Source organism: Bos grunniens, chromosome 8 (assembly GCF_055505025.1).
Source record: "Bos grunniens cultivar Pamir isolate PY7600 chromosome 8, Bosgru_T2T1.0, whole genome shotgun sequence".
NCBI lineage: Eukaryota > Metazoa > Chordata > Mammalia > Artiodactyla > Bovidae > Bos > Bos grunniens.
Genome location: NC_141172.1, coordinates 6,868,649 through 6,890,830, shown reverse-complemented (window position 1 = coordinate 6,890,830; position 22,182 = coordinate 6,868,649). Strand labels below are relative to the sequence as shown.

Sequence of the window (22,182 nt, the reverse complement as noted above, 5' to 3'; positions counted from 1 at the left end):
TCACACATCTCCCTGCATCTGATGCTATAGACACACGAACAATTTAATGAGCCACAGAGCTCCTTCCAGTCACTGCCTCTGCATCTGTTACATCTGCAACTTGACACATGTCCATCCCCTTTTCTGGGAGTTCTAGAGACTTTGCTTTGTTCACCACTTGATTTCCTTGGGCAAAGTGCTTAATACATAGTATGCATGCATGCTCAGTCATTTCAGTCATATCTAACTCTTTGCGACCCCGTGGACTATAGCCCACCAGGCCTCTTTGTCCATGGGATTCTCTAGGCAAGAATTCGGGAGTGGGTTGCCATTCCCTCCTCCAGGGGATCTTCCTGACCCAGGGATCAAACCCATGTCTCTTGTGTCACCAGCATTGGAGATTCTTTACCCACTAAGCCACCTGCAAAGCCCTAATACATAGTAAGTACTCAACAAACATTGCTTGAATAAACGGGTCTCAGATTGTTCTTATTTCAAAAGAGATTGGATGAAATGATGGCTCCTTACTGCTCTTTCTTTTTTTTTAAGTTTTATTTATTTGTGGCTTCACTTTGTGCAGTCTTTCTCCAGTTGCAGTAACTGGGGGCTACTCTACGTTGCTGCATGTGGGCTTCTCATTACAGTGGTTTCTCTTGTTGTGGAGTATGCTCTAGGCACATAGGCTTTAGTAGCTGTGGTACATGGGCTCAGTAGTTGTACGGACTGTAGATCTCTGGCTCAGTAGTTGTACACGTGGGCTTAGTTGTTTTGAGGCATGTGGGATCTTCCCTGACCAGTGATAGAACCCATGTTTCCTGCAATGGCAGACAGATTCTTTACCACTGAGCTACCAGTGAAGCCCTCTATTTCTCTTTTTAAGCATTACACAAAATTAGAGAATTTAAGACTACATATAGATAAATTAAGATTTGTGGTTGAAATTTTAAATGCCATAGCATTTCAGAGGAGGAAGGTATCATTCTGTGTTGGAGTAATCAAGGACATATTTTACTGAAGAAGGTGAGATTTCAAACAGGTATTGAAAGATGAGAGTGATTTTGAGCCATTGCTAGTGTGACACCTTCTTCATAGTAGACCTTCATTACATTTACTGATTTGAATATTTGAACTGAATGATAGACAAAGAGGAGGTAAATAGATTTTGTGAATGGAAACCAACAAGATCAGAAGCCCGAGTGCAGGAATGAGCCAGATATGTCTGGAAAATGAGAAAATTTTCCTGATACGGTTGTGTTCTGTTCAACATTGAAGATTTTGACTATGTAGGTTGGGAACAAAATTATGGAAGATCTGAAAACTATGGGGTGCCGGTGGATTTGGTACTATAGTAAATAGTGAGCTATTACCTGTTTTCACAATACTGTGATAGGACTTTAGGTTTGTTAGTCCAGGGATGGTAAGCAGGCTTGGTGGAAAAGCAAGAGAATAAAGTCATGGTGATTAGGTAGGGGTCTCAACTTGGATAAAAGTCACCCCTTAGGTATTTTACATCTCTTTATGATTTAGAAAGCATCCATTAAACCTATAAGAGAGCTTCTCACAGCAAGCCTCAGAGGAAGGTGGGGCAGATGCTAATATTCTTACCCTATATGAGAATTGAGATTCAATCTGGATTTGTCTGAAGATGTAGATCTGGCAAAGGGTGTCCCTGGAACTCACACCTACTTTGTGTGTTTTTAATCTCTAAGTCCACTATTCCCGTCATTAAGAAATAGAAACGAAAGAGGAGATATCAGATATTGAAAGCTGAAAAATCTGAACAACTTTATAAGGTATAATCCACATTGTGTAGTAGAAAGAGTTCCAGCCTGAACATCAGGAAATCTTAAATCCTATCTTTGAATTAATGTGATCAAGTGTGACCTTAAATAAATGTCTTCTGTGGTCCCCTTCGCCTTCTGCATCTGTAACATAAGAGTTGTATATACAACACTCTTTAAGTTCATTCCGGCTCAGAGGCCTTGGAGTTTGTGAGAGAGTCATAATAGGATGATTTCTTTTTTATTTTTTAAAATAAAAAAAACATTTTAAGGAGACAATTTAGTGGTTTTGGGCTTGCCTGGTGGCCCAGATGGTAAAGAATCTGCCTACAATGCAGGAGTCCCAGTTTGATCCCTGGGTTGGGAAGATCCCCTGGAGAAGAGAATGGCTACCCAGTCTAGAGAATTCTTGCCTGGAGAATACCACAGATAGAGGAGCCTGGTGGGCTACAGCCTATGGGGTCACAAAGAGTCAGACACGATTGAGTGACTAACACTTTACAGAGGTGACGTGATTGCTGGTTTTGAATATGGAGGAGGGATAGGAGCTGAGGAATGCAAGGAGCCTCTGGATCTCAAAAGGCAAGGACATGGTCTCTCCCCAGAGCCTCCAGAAGAAACACAACCCTGCTAACCCCTTGACACCCACTGAGACCCACTCTGGACTTGTGACTTTCAAAACTGTGAAGTAATAAATCTGTGTTGGTTTAAGCCACTAAGTTTGTGGTAATTTGTTATAGCAGCCTCAGTAGAAAACAAGTACTGGGGCGAGGGGCGGTCATTGGGGAAGGAGGACTAATATTATTCACTTAGCATCGACTGTCCTTCAGGCATTGGTATGTTTACTGTTTTATCCATCAGGAAAGTAGATCTGAGAGTGGAAGTGACTTTCCTGGGTGAACACAGTAAGGGGCTGGGCTGGGAATTCAGACTTGGGGCCGTGTGACTCTTGGTTCTGTCACCCAGTTTCTAGTAAGAAAGGCAAAGTTCACAAGAAACTTGACAGTACTTAACCTCACAGTGCTGGAAAACCAGAGGAACTATGATAAAAAAATCAATGAACCAGGAGCTTGGGAACCAGAGAAGACATTAAGATCTGGCTACATGAAGCAGGGGAGGGCCAGCAACATGTATTAATACTCCATAGCAGGTACATTATACACACGCTATTTCCATAAACCATCACAAACCACACTATGAGGTAAATTTTATTCTCCCTATTTTTATGGCTGAGGAACTGAGACTTGAATAAGAAAGTACTTTGCCTCAACTCAGGGGTCCCCAACCTCTGGCCCAAGAACAAGTACCTTCTGTCAGATCTGTGGCAACATTAGGTTAGAAATAAAGTCCCTAACAAATGTTATGTGATTAAATCATCCCCAAACCATGCTTCCCAGTCCATGGAACAATTGTCTTTCACGAAACCCGACCCTGGTGCCAAAAGGTTGGGGACTACTGCTGTAGCTAACGACAGAGCTGGGGTTTAAATCCAAAGCTTACCTTTTTGACCCCCCCACAAATACACCCCAAACAAAATCAACCAACCCCCACAACTTTTATTTCTTTAAAAAGGAAGAGCCAGAGAAAGGCATAATTTAATTATCATTTGGAAATATATGACACCCCCTTCCCCCCATGTCCAGACTCACACAGAAGATTGTAGTTGGCTTGAGGTCAAGGATGTTTATATCATTACTTGTTCTCAGAGTGCTTACAATCAATCACTTTAGAACAGACTCTAGGCACCCAATATATACTCACTAGATGGAGTCTGTCAGCAGGATAGAGGGGCTTTTGTATAAGGTTGACTGAAAAGACTGGAACCCACAGTCTGGAAGGATGAAGGTTGAGATCTGATGGAACCTAAATGTAGCAGAGTCCCCACTCCCCCTTATACCTATTCCCCATGACTCCATCCACTACTAATTTCCTTTCTCCTTCCTGATTGCCCCAAGCTCTTGAGCACTTGATCACTCAGTTTTGCCCTTTGTCCCGCTGCACTGATAACAAGAGCGCCCCCTGCCTCTTGCATCAAGCCTAACTTTCTAGTCTCCCCACCCCTCTTTCATCTTTCCTCTCCAGCCTGATCCTTTGTCTATGCAAATCCTTGTCCTTGGTCTGCCTGATAACTGGAACCCTGCCTCATACCAACCTTTATCTAGGTCCTCCTTGTCCATTGCCACAACTTTTGGGATTAATTTTCCCTTCCCCCACGACACCTTTTAATCTTCCAGTCGTTATCCTCTACTTCCTCTAATCCTTTTGTTAGTGTTGCCTGTACCATGTAATTAACACTTCAAATAAAACAAAATTCTCTAGTGTGATTTAAATGCCTCCTTCTTCAATCTTACAGTTTCTTTCCCCCCACCTAATCACTCAAGTGTGGTAAAATACACATAAGATTTACCATCTTTTTTTTCCAATAATTTTATTTTCTAATTTTTCTTTGCTATTATATGAAAATAAATGGATTTTTGTAATTGACCTTGTATCATTCAGTTCAGTCACTCAGTCGTGTCCGACTCTTTGTAACCCCATGAATCACAGCACACCAGGCCTCCCTGTCCATCACTAACTCCCAGAGTTCACTCAAACTAACGTCCATCAAGTCGGTGATGCCATCCAGCCATCTCATCCTCTGTCGTCCCCTTCTCCTCCTGCCCCCAATCCCTCCCAGCATCAGAGTCTTTTCCAATGAGTCAACTCTTCACTTGAGGTGGCCAAAGTACTGGAGTTTCAGCTTCAACATCAGTCCTTCCAAAGAACACCCAGGGCTGATTTCCTTTAGGATGGACTGGTTGGATCTCCTTGCAGTTCAAGGGAACACCACAATTCAAAAGCATCAATTCTTTGGCACTCAGCTTTCTTCACAGTCCAACTCTCACATCCATACATGACCACTGGAAAAACCATAGCCTTGACTAGACGGACTTTTGTTGGCAAAGTAATGTCTCTGCTTTTCAATATGCTATCTAGGTTGGTCATAACTTTCCTTCCAAGGAGTAAGCGTCTTTTAATTTCATGGCTGCAGTCACCATCTGCAGTGATTTTGGAGCCCCAAAAGATAAAGTCTGACACTGTTTCCCCATCTATTTCCCATGAAGTGATGGGATCAGATGCTATGATCTTCAGTTAAATTAGTATATTAGTTCCAGTTTCATGTTTAAAGAATCTTGGGATTTTCTAATAGACAATCCAATAAATTTTCCAAATAAAGAGAATTTCACTTCTTTTTCCAATCTGTATGCCTTCAATTCAAAATTTCTCCCCTATATTTTTACATTGGCTAAAACCTCCAGTTCAGTACTGTACAGACATGGTGAGAGCAGGCGTCTTTGCTTGTTTCCAACCTTAAGGAAGAAGTTTTCATTGTTCACTCTAAAATATGTTGTTAGCTCTAGGTATTTCTTAAAGATATCCTTTATCAGTTTGAGGAAGTTTTTTCTCATTCCTAACTTGTTGAGAAGGTTTTTCTTTCCCCCTGCAGTTTTATTTTTTGAATTAATTTTAAAACATTTTTATTTGTTTGTTTCTTTGTAGCTGTGGTGGGTCTTCGTTGCTGCACAGGCTTTTCTCTAGTTGGGGTGGGCTGGGGGCTGCGCTCTAGTTGTGGTACATGGGCTTCTCGTAGCGGGGGCTTCTCTTGCTGGAGGACCTGGGCTCTGTGGCACACAGGCTTTAGAGGTTGCAGCACGAGGGCTCAGTAGTTACGGCTTCTGAGCTCTAGGGCACAGGGTCAGGAGTTGTGGTGCAAGGGCGTAGTTGCTCCACCGCCTGCTCCACCACATATGGATCTTCCCAGCCCAGGGACTGAACCCATCTCTCCTGCATTGGCAGTCAGAATCTTTACCATTGAGTCACCAGGGAAGCCCCCAGATTAATTTTTATTGGAGTATAGTTCCTTTACAATATTGTATTACTTTCTATTGTACAGCAAAATGAATTAGCTTTATGTATACATATATCTGGAAAAGGCAATGGCACCCCACTCCAGTACTCTTGCCTGGAAAATCCCATGGATGGAGGAGCCTGGTGGGCTGCAGTCCATGGGGTCACTACAAGTCGGACACGACTGAGTGACTTCACTTTCACTTTTCACCTTCATGCATTGGAGAAGGAAATGGCAACCCACTCCAGTGTTCTTGCCTGGAGAATCCCAGGGACGGGGGAGCCTGGTGAGTTGCCGTCTATGGGGTCGCACAGAGTCAGACATGACTGAAGTGACTTGGCGGCAGCAGCAGCAGCAGCATACATATATCTCCTCTTTAATGCAAAAGCAAAAGTCACTCAGTTGTATCTGACTCTTTGCAACCCCACGGACTGTAGACTGCCAGGCTCCTCTGTCCATGGACTTCTCTAGGCCAGAATACTGGAGTGGGTGGCTGTTTTGTTCTCCAGTGGATCTTCCTAACCCAGAGATTGAACCCAGGTCTCCCACATTGCAAGCAGATTCTGAGCCACCAGGGAAACCCCTAAATCTCTTTAAAATTTACCATCATAATCATGGTTAAGTGTACAGTTTAGCAGTATGAAGTACATTCACATTGCTGAGCAACCATCACCGCCATCCATCTCCAGATGAATATCTTGCAAAGCTGAAACTCTGTACCACACAGTCTTCTCAGATCCACTCTCCCCTTTGCAATGCTGGGTACCTGCACGCTGGCCTCATGTCAGTTTCTCCAACAAGCCAAGCAGTTCATAGCTCAGGCCCTGACAAGATGATTTTCTTCATCTGGAAGGCATTTTTCAGCACCAGTCTCACCCCCACCACATGGTCAGCAAAGACTGGTCCTTCCTCACCCTTCAATCTCAACTTAAATGTCACCTTAGAATTGGCATCCTGATCTCTTATATTTAAGTAAGTTCTCTGCTTAAAACAAAAACAAGCAAAACTCCACCCATTGGGTATTTCTTAAAGCTTTTATAAATATTCTCTTGTCCTCTTCATCTTTAGAATTATTCAGTTACTTATTATCTGTCACTTCTATGTAACTGTAAGCTCTATGGGGGCCAGAACCAGGCCTGTTTTGTTCTCAGTGCCTTGGAGGGTGTTTGACATGAACCAGGCACTTCAATATTTGGTGGTAAATTAATATCCTATATTGTACTCTCTAATTAATAATAGTTTTATGAATTTACACATCACTTCATGACTTATTCATAATGCTGTTTTGTTAACTGATATTTGTAGGTGTCTATTTTCCATCTTCAATGGACGGCAGTTTGTAGAAATTACATCTATTTCTTTGGACCGAAGGAAGTTAGATACATTGTGGGTTTTCAATAAATGCTTGGTAAATTAAATTAGACTTAACATATTGTCTGTCACATACTGAAATGCTACAATCAGGAAATATGTCTAAAACTTGAAAGAGACACAACTGTGGGGTTACATATTACTTGGGGGTACTGTTGGTAATGGTTAGCCTCTGCAGTTAGCACTGAGCATAAAAGCTGTGTATGCTCAAATTTTTCTTTGTTTTGAAGACATCATTATCAGTTTGCCAAAAACACCAACCCAGCCAGATTTTCTTCCAGTATCAGATAAAATCTTGTACCTTTGGTTGAAGACCACAAAAGAGACCTGGCTTGCATTCAGGGGCCATGTTGCAGGATATATATATAAATCTTTAAATTCTAGACTCATACTTGGCCTGGTAAGACAATCCTATGATTGGAATGAAGGTCCAGTGTGAAAATAGCATATTTCCATTTCCCGTCTCACACTCAACCTGGGGGCAGCGTAGGCTTCATCTCTGAAACGGCCTATATGATTTTGATTTATTACTTGTTCTTCATCTTCCTTTAGTGGAGCATGAATACTTGATTTCACATAAGTTAAGGGTATGTATGGCTTCCCAGGTGGCACAGTGGTAAAGAACCCACCTGCTGATACAGGAGACCTGAGTTGAATCCCGGATCAGGAAGATCCCCTGGAGAAGGAAATGGCAACCCGCTCCAGTATTCCTGCCTGGAAAATTCCATGGACAGAGGAGCCTGGCGGGCTACAGTGCTTAGGGCTGCAAAGAGTTGGACATGACTGAACACAGCAACAAGGATATGTATGATGAACTTATACTGTCCTCTGCTCTGTGGGGCGTTAACTCAAGGAACTCATTGTTCTTATTTAGACAATATAGTGGATAAAAATATAAGGTCGCTGAAGAAGTATTTAAGTCAATTCACAGATGTCAGAGTTCTTGAGACAGAAACACTTACAAAATACTCCTCCGTTGAGTTATTATCCAGAAGTACAGATGCGCCATCCATAGAGATTGTACCATTTTGTAAGACCAGCAGGAATGTATGCGAGCTCGTTAAAATTTCAGTTGTTAACATCAAACATAGATATAAAGCTTCTCAGGATAATGGGTTCTCTGTACTCTCTCTGCAGTGCTCAAAGAAGTACTATTTCTATAGAAGACAACACGATATAGGGAACAGAATTGATAAGGATGACATCTGCCTACTGGTTGTGAGGCTTTACCCAGTCTCAAATTAGGAAAATCTTGTGAAGCACGTATGAGGAAGATTCTCTGGAATACTTTTGCTAGGGCAAATTCTCATGTTGGAATTCAAGTGTCCTGTCTCCTAGAGAGGTATCAGCAACATAACAGAGAACCTCCAGTACAGTAACATTGGCTTCATTTTGAGGGTCCAAGCACTGCCTGGCCCAGGGAAACAGTAGAGTGAGTAAAGAATCCTCCTGCAATGCAGGACACCCCAGTTTGATTCCTGGGTCAAGAAAATCTGCTGGAGAAGATATAGGCTCCCCACTCCAGTATTCTTGGGCTTCCTTGGTGGCTCAGCTGGTAAAGAATCTGCCCACAATGTCGAAGACCTGGGTTTGATCCCTGTGTTGGGAAGATCCTCTGAGTTGGGAAGATCCCCTGGAGAAGTGGACAGCTACCCATTCCAGTATTCTGGCCTGGAGAATTCCATAGACTGTATAGTCCATGGGGTCACAGAGTTGGACATGACTGAGTGACTTTCACTTTCAAGTACTTTATTAGTAGGTTTTGGATTCTAATCTAGGCTACCCTACCATTCTGAAGGAGATCAGCCCTGGGATTTCTTTGGAAGGAATGATGCTAAAGCTGAAACTCTAGTACTTTGGCCACCTTGTGTGAACAGTTGACTCATTGGAAAAGACTCTGATGCTGGGAGGGGTTGGGGCAGGAGGAGAAGGGGACGACAGAGGATGAAATGGCTGGATGGCATCACTGATTCAATGGACATGAGTCTGAGTGAACTCTGGGAGTTGGTGATGGATGGGGAGGTCTGGCGTGCTGCGATTCATGGGGTCACAAAGAGTCGGACACGACTGAGCGACTGAACTGAACTGAACCTCCCACAGTTGTGATTCTGGATGTCATTAGGCTGATTCAAGGCTGCCTTCTAGACTATTAAAATGGTGATACTAATGCCCATTGCGTTTTGGACTGTTGTGAGATCAAATGGCATTGTGTTTGGGACAGTGACTGATACACACTAGCATTCAACACTAACTCTCCTCTCTCTGCCTTTCTGAAAATGAGAGACTGGGGATAAAAATCCCCAGAGTTCTCTCTGAACAGCCCAAAACATATGCCACAATTTCTACATACTATATCTGCCTTACTTTACTTATAGAAGAGTCTCTAAAAATCTGTTTACTATTATTCATGTGTTATTCCAATACCTTTTGTGGTTTGGCTTCTCAGCCTATATCAGAGTGGAAAGAACAGGGCTACACTTGTTAACTGACTGAAGGATGAAAAGTAGAGCTTAAAAAATCATTCAGAAACAACAATAATAATAAAAGTGACCAGCAGGTATGGTGGCTTACCAGTAGTAGGGTGGCTCCTTGGTAAGTCCACAAATAGTCAGAGCCTCTTAGCATAAGGCTGCCTTAAGGTCAAGTTATCAAGAAAGGGTTAACTGTTGTGCTGGTAGGAAAGCACATCAGTGGACAATACATTTACTTATTTATTTTATTTCCTTCCCCATCTCTTGTTTACTAAAGAATTGAGGTATTGTTTTAATATATCAATTGAGTTTTATGAAGATTTACATCTTAAAATGTAAAATAATACAATGGAAAGCATTTGAAAGGATAAATTTCAGTTGTCTGAAAAATAATTTACTCATTTCACCAGTATTTATTGAGTGCTCACTATGCATTCAGCACTGTGCTGACTGTTGGATTTGCTTGGACAACTAATTGCCCCAAAGTTCTACATAAAAAAGTACCATTCATAGCACAGTCCAAATTTATGTTAACCTTTTAGTGAGTCTTTGTGATAGGTTTCTTATCACTGATTTTAATTTTAGAACCTCCTGGGTTCTACACAGTATCCCCTCCAAAGAAGGCAGAATGATAAAATTGTTGAAACAGCAAATGTAAAGTTGAAATCAATTGACAGTCTGTCAATCTTTAAATATATACTTGAAACTTCAACTCTGATAAAGCCGTTTGACTTAGTCCTATTTGTCAGCCTGATATAGTGAATGTAATTTACTTAGCTAATTTCACTAGTAGATGATGTTCTTCCAGGGCACAGAGAAATAGGAGTCATAAATATGTCATTGCTGCTTGCTTTTGTATCTCATTTCACAGCCTCACAGGTTCAAATAGACAAAATATATTTAAAAACAAATTAATTGCATCTATTTCTTGGAAGCATCTGAAAATGTTTTCATTTTAGAGATACCAAATCTACTGGATCATAGAATTTAAGTAACTATATGTTGGCATATGCGAACATAACAAATAGTTACCATTCATCCAATGCTTACTACTCATCAAGTATATTGTGTTGAGAGCTTTAAATAGATTACTATCTTTAAACTGCCCAACAAGTTTTCAAAGAGGGCACTGTTACATTCTCATTATATAATGGAGGAAACTGGGGTTTAAGGAGGTTAGCTATCTTGCTCACATTATTCATGTATTATTTTAGTGGAATTGGGATCCAAACCTGGGCAGTCCTATTCTATACCTATGCCATCTTTTAAAGGTATTATTAATTCAAATTCAGTAAAGAAACAAAATCTCAACTGTATGCAGAAATAATCCTTACCCATTGTCTATAAGTTTTACTCCCCTAGGAACAAGGAGGCTTAAATCATAGTGTGAAATAAAAGGATACCTTTATGCGACTTGTTTCCAAAATCAGATTTTGTATTACTTTTCCCCTACCCCTGTCCTCCCCAAATGGCAGATGTAAAAATTCTCTATGAGTACTTTCTGTAAAGTCCTTACAGGTTTTACCTTGGCATAAATACTCATGAAAAATTGTGTACTAAAATACGGAATCCTCACCTTGCTCTGTCACCTCCAATACTTAAGTAGGAACTTTGGTGTTAAACAGTATATCCCAAAACAAGGGTACTGAAAATTTCAAAGGCATCTTTCTTCCATAAAACCTCAATGCCATACAAATATTACCTAGCTTGTCCTCTATATTCCAAAGAAAATTATTGGCGTCATTAGGTTTTTCTGAAGGGACATGTAGATAGAATCAGAAAAATGAGCACAAAAATCCAGAGAAGTCAAGGAGAAAATTCACGGTTAGACATTTTTTTCTTGTAACTCCAAAATGTTCCTTTCACCTGACCCATAACAACTGTGACCATGTAGCTTGCTCTATCTGGCTTCAAGTATACTTTCACTAGAAGATCATTGTAATTCAAATCCATTCAGTGCTGCTTCACTTTTGTAAATTGTTAAGATTAAGTAGTGTACCCTGCACCTATTTTAATGATTTAGCACATTGATAATATTTTCACTTATTTAAAGCCATATTTATTGACAGAGGCTTAGCACCCAAAAAATTCTAGGAAGCAATTTTCACACATCCAAAACCTTGAACAAGTAATTGACACAGCTTAAACTCTAGCTAGTTTTGAATTTTCCAAATTAAGGTCACAGAATTGAAAAAACTGCATACTTTTTTAAAAAGTTGGTAGAAACACATTCTAATGGTGAAGAAAATACACTCAAGGTCACAATATGCCAATCCAGTCTCTATGCTTTACTTTTAAAGATGCAATTAAGCTGATTTTTAACTGGATTTTGCCTGCAGTTTTCTTAAGGGAATGGTGGAAAGGTTTATTGCAAAAGATGGAACTTATCAGAGACAAAGTCAGGGGGTCAACAGAGGTAAAAGAGGAGGGAGTTGTCTATGTGGAAGTGAGAATCAATAACTTGTGAGTGGGAATCTAAACAGACATACAATTTCTAAAGACCCTCAAAATAAGAAAGGAGCAGAAGATAAATTTAAAAGAAAAACATCAAAAAGGGGGTGGGGGAACAGCCAAAGAGGTGAGACACAGCCATTTTGATAGGGGGTGGGTTGTCTAACTACACAATGAGGTCATCCTATCTCCCGGAAGTGACACGTAATCACCTGCTTTGCACTAGCTCCGCCCCTTCCCTCAGAGGTCCCGCCCCTCCGCCAGCAGCCGGGAGGGTGTTAGGGGGCGTTTCTCCAGGAGGAAAGCTGAGAGCTGCGACGCTGAGGAAGGGGACCCCAAAACGTCTGGCACTGCCCCCTCCAGGGATCACTTTGGACCGCCTTACTCGGCCCAGCGGGATTCAGAAACGCCGAGGGGTCAACCTGATGGGTTTCGGGGTCAACGGAAGAGGGGAAGGGGAGCCCTGGCGGGGTGAACCCCCCGGTCCCCCGCCAAGCAGCTGAGGCACAGGAGGGCGGCCATCTTGGCCGGGAGGGTAGGGCTGGGGAGCTGCGGGCGCCGTGCGATTGGGGGGCTCGCCCGGAAGTGACGCCAACTACCCGGAAGCGGAGGGGGTTCCCTGGCCCACTCCCCCCTCGTTCGTTTGCTCCCCCGCTTCCTCCCCGCCCCCCTTCCTCTCCATTCGTTCCCCCCCCCTCCCCGTTCCCTGCCTTCTTACCCCCCCCAACCGTCCCTCCCCCCCCAACCTCCGGAGCTGGGAAGAGAGTCAAGATGGCGGCGAAATCCGATGGCGGTGGCGTGGGGGTGGGCTTCGCCCAGCTGCACAACCTGGACGAGGCGGTGGGCAGCGGCGGCGAGGAGGACGGGGAGCCCGGGGGAGGCGGCTGCGGCGGCGGCGGCGACGGCAGCGAGCCCGGCGAGAGCAGTTCGCTGCACATCTGCCACTGCTGCAACACCTCCTCGTGCTACTGGGGCTGCCGCTCCGCCTGCCTGCGCTCCCTCCTGGGCAAGAAGCCGCGCCGCAGCGCCGCCGCCGCCGACGGGGGGGACCAGCCGCTGCAGCCGCCCGCGGCCGCCGGTCGCCAACCCCCGACGCCCTCGGCCGAACGGCTGCAGCCGCCGCAGGTGGAGCGGCCGTGGCTCGACTGCCTGTGGATCGTGCTGGCGCTACTGGTCTTCTTCGGGGACGTGGGCACCGACCTGTGGCTGGCCCTCGACTACTACCGCAAGGGGGACTACGGCTACTTCGGGCTGACCCTCTTCTTCGTGCTGGTGCCGTCGCTGCTGGTGCAGAGCCTGAGCTTCCGCTGGTTCGTGCAGGACTACACGGGCGGCGGGCTGGGCGCCGTGGAGGGGCTCAGCAGCCGGGGCCCCCCCATGATGGGGGCCGGCTACGGCCACGGCGCGGGGCCCGCGGCCACGCCGGGGGCGCAGCGCCTCTGCCGCCTCTCCGTGTGGATCTGGCAGTCGGTCATCCACCTGCTGCAGATGGGGCAGGTGTGGAGGTAAGAGCACTGCGGGGGTGGGGGCGGGGGCCTGGCCAGCCAGCCCTGCAGAGGGCCCCGCGGGCGAGGCCGAGCCCTCCAGAGTGCGCTCTGCCCCCTAGATGCCCCGCAGGTGGACTCCTCGCACTGGCCTTGGCCCGGGGGTCTTTAAGGAGGGGTTTGCCACGCACTTTCCCTGGCGTCTCAAGAAGACCATCCTTCGGTCTGGATCCCTGGCCACGCCTTTTGGCCCGGGGAGGCCCAAGTCCGGCTGTTTGTCTCCATCCCTGGTTCGCACTTAGCGGAGACCCTGCCTCGCCCTTTCTCTCCCCTCTTATCTCCGTAGACCTCTCATATTCCCGGGGTCCCTTTGCCCTGTATCCCAAGGTAACCAGCCACTAGCGCTTTTTATCTGCACCCCAGCTTGCCTCCTGGGGGGAACCTTCCTTCTTCCAGCCAGTTTGCACTCGGTTTTGTCCCCCGGTGAGACATCCTCCCCTCTTTTCCCCGTCTTCTCTCCGCAGTGGCCTGTGTGGGGGCCCTGTGCAACCCCCCTGGCTGGCTCTTCTTTTGCCCCCCCTCCATTCCACGCCCCCTCCTCTTTTCCTGCAATCCTGTCCCTTGCAAATGACTACAAACTGCTGCTCTCCTTGGAGGAAAAATGACTTTTTTTGTTTTTTTGGCTGAATTAGACGTGCCCTTTTCTTAGTAACAGGTAAAATTGTATAGTATGTGATGGGTGTAAGCGTTTTTAATTCTCACTTCCAGAAAATCACTTAGCCACCTGGATACACATTCTGGTGGAATGTTGTTTTTGGTAGCCAGGGCAGTACGCAGGTGATTTATGTTTACACAAGCCCCAAGCTTGGCTCTGGGGACTTTTTCCCTCTTGTACATTTCCTGTGTGCCAGGTAAATCCTTCAAAAACCACTTGCAGATCCCACCCCACCCCCCCCCCCCTTTTTTTTTGACAGCGTTAACTGGTTAAAGTAAGGAAATGATCTTATAAAAACCTTGGTAAATCTGCGTCCTCCAACTTAAATCAGTTTGAGTGTATTTTGGAAACACTGAGTTGTGGATGAGAGTGTTTGCAAGAGAAAAAAACCTTCCAGAAGAGAATATAGGAAGCTCTTCAGGTACATTGCTTCTGTGAGAAGACATTTTGCCTAGATTGCTCAGGCACCTATGCCTAGGAGGAGATTTTAGGTGCTCAGATATTTCAGTTTACTGAGATGTACCTAGGTTAATTGAAATAAAGTTCGTTGTCTTTTTAATCGTCTTGGTTGTTATTCAGAATTTTAAATACAAACGTTTCAGAAAGCATGGAATTGAATTAAGTCGAATCACGAAAGACAGTGTGAGACTTTTGTCTTGCAGAATTTACATGCAAATTCAGGATTGGAGTTTTCCTGGTCTTGTGAGTAGTTTTCCTGGTCTTGTGTTCCTAGGTTGAACAAGCAACCTTTTTTCCCAGCCCTGTCTGCAGATAATTTGTTTCCTGCTGATAGGTTTATAGGAAGAGGGGGGAAAATTAGAAGAAAAAAATAAAAAGGTGATTAACTTTTAGCTATTATGAGCCAAATTTGGGGTCAAGGAAAATTTTGAAGTATGTTTTAAACTGGAAGTCTAGCTCTGAAAACATCCCAATCCGTACTGAATCGAAGAGTATGTTTGGTATGGGGGATACTATTTTTGGTTCTGCAGGTTAGTGACATGCAAAGGAATGAAGGCAAGAGAGACAAAAAGCATAGGGAGAGGTTTTTGAAATAGTAGTCAAGTTTAACAGCATGTATAATAAGTAGGCTTGTATCGAATAAGCCTAAGTTACCTCTCTCTCCAGGTCTTAGACAATGTGGGCAATCAAAACCTTGTTCAGGTTCAGATTCCTGAGAAGATTGTTTCTAATGTAATCCATCCTAGGTATTTCTTAGTAGTAAGCTTTTGGGACATACTAAAATTGGAGTTCTGTTTCACAAGTTTTTTAGGCAGAATAATCCCCCCAACACGGCCCATTTACCTAAACTTTAATTGTATTTGACAGAGTAAAAGTTCAGGTTGTGGACTTTTTTTTGAAAGATATCTGTGATTTACTATGTCTGAGTTTTTTGTTCTTTTTTCAAGATTAGGATATATGTCTGAATGTTTTATAAAGTTGATACTGAACGACATGCTAATTCAGCTAAGTTATTTATTCTAATGTATTAATACTGTATTTCAACTGAAATACTTACTGAGGAAGGATTTTTTCTAACTTTTTTTCTTGTTTTGCTTGAAATATTCCAGGAGCAGGGTCTTTCTTTAACACGTACTAGGTACATGGCTTGCATAGAAATCATTCATAAGTAAAAGCTCTAGAGAAAGGTGTTTATTCTTTTTTAGCTTTAATCTCTTGGCAAGCTTGTCATTGTTTGTAAACATACATCTTCTCAGCTTTTCTGCAGATTTTTTGGGTTACAGTTGTTCTCTGAGTCATGTTTGCTACTTACATTTTATGTACTTCATGTGGTCATGTGACTTAAAGGTTAAGATCTAAGAATTTGATTTGGGCTACATTCTCAGGAAAAGATGTTGGTGAGGTTGTCAAAACTGATTGCATTAAACCATGAAACTTGTCTCTTCACTTGCTTTTTTTTTTTTTGATGTACAATTATTTGACTCTTGCTTGGACCAAAGCACAGTGCTTATTTAAGAAAAATTAAGTTTCTTTTGACAGTAAAGGGGTGAATTTCTATGCACGTTGCCTTTCCTGTCAAGATGGAAAACACTTGACATCTCTTTCATCAGATGACTCCCTAGACTGTCAAAAAATGTTTTTGATTGGGCCAAAGCTGGAGCGTGGAGGACCTGTAGGATGACTTGTTTCAGGAACCTTGTGATTAAAGTCTGTTTAATGCATATTTACCATCACTAATTACTTAACGTGGAACTTTCTGTCTAGCTTTATGTGCTCTATTTTTCAGGTGTTTTTCCCAGGGATAGCAGGTCTGTGAGTCACTCATACCAGGAACAGGAGTTATACCAGGCTTCACAGTTTAGTACAATGTGTTGTTATTAGAAAGTGAGATCGTTTTCTTGGAAGGTTACAGCTTAGGAACAGGTTTGCATATTGCATTTTTGTGTGTTAAGTTTTTTCCTTGAGTGTGTCAGCCTTTCTTTGCTTTTGTGCTCCTTTTAGAGAGTGCTCGGTGTGCTGGTGGTTCACTGCAGTCAAGGAGCACAGTTTCTTTGACTAAAATGTCATGAAATGTCATGATGTTGCAACCCAATCATTAATTTTTCTTTTTATGTACTTATTTTTATGGGTATGTTTTAAAGTTTTTCTTAAAATATTAATTCTTTCTGCCACTTTTAAAGTGAACATCAGCTGTTCTGGAGATGAGGTGGAGTAAAGGTTGCCTTCAAGGGACAAAAAAAAAAGGAAAAAAAGGTTCACCTACCATAATGGGGTCATCAACCTGTGAACTATCTAAAGCTTTATTTTAGCTTTCTTTTCACTTCAAGACCGTGATATAACATAGGGACATAGCTCTCTGTAATCAGCAGCAAATATTGGTGAAGATGCTTCTATAAATTATCCACTCCCCCTTACCCCCCAATGTAAGGATATTTGGAATATTATGGAGGTTTGTTCTTGTTGAATATTTTAGAATAGTGGTTCTTAATTCAGGCTGAGAATAGAACCTACTACAACATTAAAAAGAAAAAAACGCCTGAGCATTGCTGGACCTGCTGAGGAAGAATCTCAAGGTGAGACCCAAGCAGTCTTGTTTTTAGAAGCTCCACAGGTAATTAGATGGTCAGCCAGGCTTGAGAAGCACTTTTAGAATTGGGTTTCAGGCTTATTCCATTTGGAGATTGTTTTTGGATTTGTGTTCTTAATATGTTGGAACAATTGGGAGTGGAATGCTTTGATACTGTGAAACTTGGTTCCTGGACAATACCATAACAAAACAGCTTTAACCTTGGAAACATGAGTGTCTAAACACAGTACTTGGGATTGTCTCAAGTGTGTGCACTTGTCCTACTCAGGGTTTTTTTCTTTGACCCTAGGTATGGATCTCATTCTAAAGGGATTCCTAAACTCAAGGCATTCTTTAGTATTGTGGCCCACTTCTTTGCCTTTTAATGTGATTCAAATAGCACTTTTATGATTGTGTTGCATGTTAAAGGGAAATTAATTTTGAAATGATTCTCCTAAGTAGACTTGAGGTAAATATGACTGGGATTACAAGAGGTGTTGGACTAAGTGGTCTGCACTGTCCCTGTAGCTCTAAAATGTTGTGATTTAGGAATGGAAATGTTATTTTACAAATAAGAAAAACCATTCATTTGGGGCCGGAATACTAGTCAGTATTCTACTAGTCTTAAAAGATTGAGTTTGTCTATGTCTCTGTGTGTGTGTAGGGGGGCTTCATATAGTATCTGTTTATTACTGGATGGGAATCTCAATATTGTAAGAATCTTTTCCCCTCATTTTTGTGTATATATTTAATGGAATTCTGGTTCAAAAGAAACTCTGGGGTTTTTTGTTTTTTGTTTTGGAGGGGAAACCCGAGAAAAATTGATCTGAGAAAATGATGCATATATATATAGTCAAAAAAAATCTTGAAAAAGAAAAATGTTCCTCTGTCAAAAAGTGAATGTACTATAAAGTGTCAATAATTAGATCAATGTGCCACTGGCAGAGGAATAAAGCAAATAGGTGTTGAAGCAGAATAAAGAGAAATTGACAGGTTTGTGGGAATTTAGTAGATAGTGAAGGTGGCATTTCTAATCAGTGAAGGGAGAAAAAGATTACTTAGCAAATGATAGTCAATTGACTACCTAGTTGGGGGAAATTGCTCTCTACATAAACAAAAATTCTAAAAGAATTAAAAGTAAAAATATGAAATATTAAATTATGAAAACACTAAAAGAAAATGTAGGACAATTTATAATCTTTGAATGGGCAAGAAGCTTTGATACCATCAAGAAAAAAAAGGGACAAATTTAACAAAGACAGTCCCATCTTGTTATTGTCTTCCTCCTCTTGCCACTTGAAAAATCATAGAAATACATGATTAGTTGTGAGAGTGGAAGAGTTATATTTGGACAAAGAGCTGTGTACCTAAAGGAGAGTATGAGGAGAGAAGATTATTTCTTGTTTTTGAGTGAACAGAAACAGAACAAACTAGACATCTATGGTGAATTTCCAAAGGAAGGCAATGGAAAAATGGCCCACTTTTAGTAAAATTGTAAGCAGTGATGAAGGAAGGATAGTATGTTCAGAATGATTCAGAAACAAAACACCAAATTCATATTGCCTGAAACCTAGTAGGCACGTGTCATAAATCATGGGCAGTTCATTTCTGCCTTTTAACATCATTTGCTTTGATTTTGCAAGCTTCCATAAGGTCAGTTAGTCAGGGTTATGTAATGGATATATTCTGGAGTACTGAAATGAGGATGTTTGCACGCTCAGTCCCTCACTTATATCCGGCTGTTTGTGTGACCCCATGCACTGTAGCCCACCAGGCTCCTCTGTCCCTGGGATTTTCCAGGCAAGAATAAATACTGGAGTGGATTTGCCAGTTCCTTCTCCAAGGGATTGAACCCATCTCCTGTGTGTCTCCTGCCTTGGCAGGCGGGTTCTTTACCACTGAGCCACCTGGGAAGCCATTGCAAAAATTAGGTGGGATGCAAAAAGAAAGAAAATGTTTCCGTTGTTGCTGTTTTTGCCATGGGCTGGTTTGATTTACAGTGTGCTTTCTGCAAACACTGTTGTGGTTAAAACTGTACTTTACTCCTTGTGATACTCTCTGTACCTTGTTTCTTCTCAGAAATTCTGAATTTCTTATTCGGCTCTGAAAGCATTCATGTCTTTCAAAAAATCATGAAAATGTAGCCTCATTTAGAAAGTTCACTGACTTGATTTTTACCTAAAGACAATCCACTATTTATCCCTATTGGAGATACTCAAAAAAAAAGAAGGAAAAAAAAAATTCCGCAGGACACAGCAATAATATAAAGGGAACATTGGAGTTAAGGAATCAGGTTTATCATTCTGCAAGTTACCAAAAAAACTCTGGACTCAGTTTCCTCCTGTTTATCAAATAGAGAGTTAATTCATTGATTTTTCAGGTCCCTCCATTTTGGAGTCTGTTACGCTATAGGTATTAGGACGCTGAAGTTTTAAACAAGAAATTTCAGACCCTAGTTTGAACAATTAAAATATTTTAAAGTGTGGATTTCCCAGGAACTATTTTGAAATAGTATCATTTATTTTGAGTTAACTTAAAATTTTTCATTACTTGTAATCACTTTGCTACCTATAAAAGCATTATATATATTAATATATTGCTAGCTAAGGTTAAAATTTATAGCCAATACTTGTTTTCCTGGTTTATTAGCAACTTTTGTGGAATTTGCAATTTCAGCTAAAATTAAAGTGTCCTTTTATAATCTTCTGTTTAACATATTTTACTGTTAGGTTTAGCTAAAGTGATGTATATGTCTAACATACATTTTTGAAGTTTTTCTAAATTGATTACCAAGATTGATTTCTAATTGGGAAGAACCTTAAAGTCACCTACCACAATTTATCGTTTGATATGTATTCTCTAACTTTGAAAAGTTAGTGTTTGTTAAAAAATAAATAAATAAATAAATTTTGGCTTTCTTGTTCTAAGCGATTTTTGGAAATGATTCTAAGTGATTCTTTTTGTGTTTTGTATTTTATTAGATTAAGATATAGGTACTTTAAGTTGAACTTGGGAAAAAAATGAGATTCGCTTGAAGGATTCAGTGAATATTATTATGACAGTAATACATTTGTACATAAAATTCAACCTTAAATTTTTCTTTTCTGCGTGTCTAATGTGGGTAAATCTGTTGATCTTGGTATACTGCATTATTTTAATATACTTAAAGCAAAACAACCGTATCTTAAAGGTAAAATTTTGCATGTTGCTAACAAAACGTGTCCTTTATGTATATTGCTTTCATCATGAAATATCGAACAAGTGGTTTTTAAAGTAACTTTTGTTTTGAATGCGGTATTTTGGTTGTTTTTCTTTCTAGTTGTGAGGAAGCTATTTCTGTTTTATCTTGGTCATGAATTTGCAGAGTGTGGATTGTATGTTCATCAACTCATTTCCAGGAAGAGATTTGAATATTCAGTTCGCAGAAAAGTAAGCACATCAGTTTTCTTCACAGCACCCTTGGAGGGAGCAGGAGTTGATAGTTACTGTTTACTCTGGCTTAGACGCTCCCAAAGAATCGTAGGTACATGAAATAAGTTTCTCTTTCCCCTTATGCCCCCTTTGCATTCTGTCTTAACTACATACTGCTCATGTGAAGAAAGATGGCAAAGGTGAGGAAGATACCAGATCCATGGCTTGGAAAGCCCAGTGAGAAAACAGAGCTGGCAGGGAATTAGGCACCCAAACCCTTCCAGACAGTACGCATGGTCTGCTTTCTCTCCTTGGCTGTGTTTCTTAGGGTGGTCAGAGAACCTCTTGTCTTAGGATAGGCCTGGGACTTGCTAAATGCAGATTTTTTGGTCTTCTAAGGGCTTAAAGAATCAGAACCTTAGGGAGTTGGACCAAGGAATGTGTAATTTTGAGGGGGGGGGGACTGCATTGTGATGCCTGTGGGATCCTTGTCCCTGACAAGAGACCAAGCTTGTTAACCCCTTCCCACACCCCCCTCCCCACTGGGATTTTGGAGTCTTAACCACTGGACCTCCAGGGAAGCCTGGGCATGTGTATTTTTGCGGTCCCTGCCTGACTCAATTATGACTTTGCTGGTGGGGGGAGGGGGTTTGTATTTTAAACAAGCTCCCTATCCCTTCTTACCTCTCTAAAGATGGAGAGCTGTTGCTCTACTAGAATCAGAACCTGAGAGGTAAGGAAGAAAACAATTCCATCCTGAAGTTACTGTGAATCTAGGTACTGGTGGGCTTTCAGCTGGTTGTCAGTAGACAGAGTTCATGCTTCGTGTTAGTTTTGGAGGAACAAAATTGAAATGTGTCTCGTGTGTTCTCTTGTCTGTAATAGCAGTAACCCGAGGTAAGGGCGAATAGAAGTGTATATAATAGGTTAGAGCATATGACTCAAAGGAGAATGGAGATGGCATATAGAAATTCTGTTTTTACAAATATTGTCTCATTTAACTTTCTATTAAGGTTTTTGAAGTTTTGAATGGGTTTAGACAGATTGAGTAAACTAATAAGTCACTGGTAACTGGTGGAGGAAATGGGTTTAGACAGATTGAGTAAACTAATATGTCACTGGTAACTGGTGGAGGAAAGTTTTGAAGCACATCTCACTGATGGCAAAATATATGCAGTTACTACATCCTGTTTTTCTTGTAATGATCAGGAGACTCTTCCCACTAAAAACTTTGTTTTACTTTGGGGCTTTGCTGTTCTGGCTTATTGAAAGGGGAGGAATGATATTCTTGAACCACTGGGGTCTCTGGATGTACATGCTGAGGTTCTTGGAGACCTCTGATTTCTAGTCTAATGTGTTAAACTCTCCTGAGAAGATATACCCATATGTTGATTCTCTGTCTACCTGTTGTAAACACCAGGAGTAGTAGTAGCTCTTTCCTTAAGATTATAAAGCAGTTGTTTTCAGACCTTGATTTTGTGTCAGGATCACCTGGAGAGTCAGATATTTGAGTTTTGCCGTAAGAGGTTATGACATAGTAGGTCTGGGATGGGCCTTGGAATCTATATATTTGAAAAGCCTGTGTTTTCAGAATGTTCCCCACCA

At 41.8% G+C, this 22,182-nt stretch overlaps 1 protein-coding gene and 1 long non-coding RNA gene across 7 annotated transcripts in view; both read left to right on the top strand.

The window, feature by feature from the left end:
• The first annotated feature begins 11,329 nt into the window (after window positions 1-11,329).
• XKR6 (XK related 6) overlaps window positions 11,330-22,182 on the top strand; it is a 309,158-nt gene continuing 298,305 nt past the window's right edge. For both annotated transcript variants that reach the window (XM_086414222.1, XM_086414220.1), the window contains exon 1: window positions 11,330-13,447. In XM_086414222.1, coding sequence (XP_086270348.1) covers window positions 12,714-13,447 — 734 coding nt within the window. In that variant the 5' untranslated portion in view covers window positions 11,330-12,713. The remainder of the gene's footprint in view (window positions 13,448-22,182) is intronic.
• The window catches only part of LOC147366610 (uncharacterized), a 97,739-nt gene continuing 89,010 nt past the window's right edge, over window positions 13,454-22,182 (top strand). For 2 of the 5 annotated variants that reach the window (XR_015168871.1, XR_015168868.1), the window contains exon 1: window positions 13,454-13,813. This is a non-coding gene — a long non-coding RNA (uncharacterized LOC147366610). Of the gene's footprint in view, window positions 14,142-22,182 lie in introns of all 5 variants that reach the window. The other 3 variants (XR_015168870.1, XR_015168867.1, XR_015168869.1) reach the window with 2 other exon arrangements.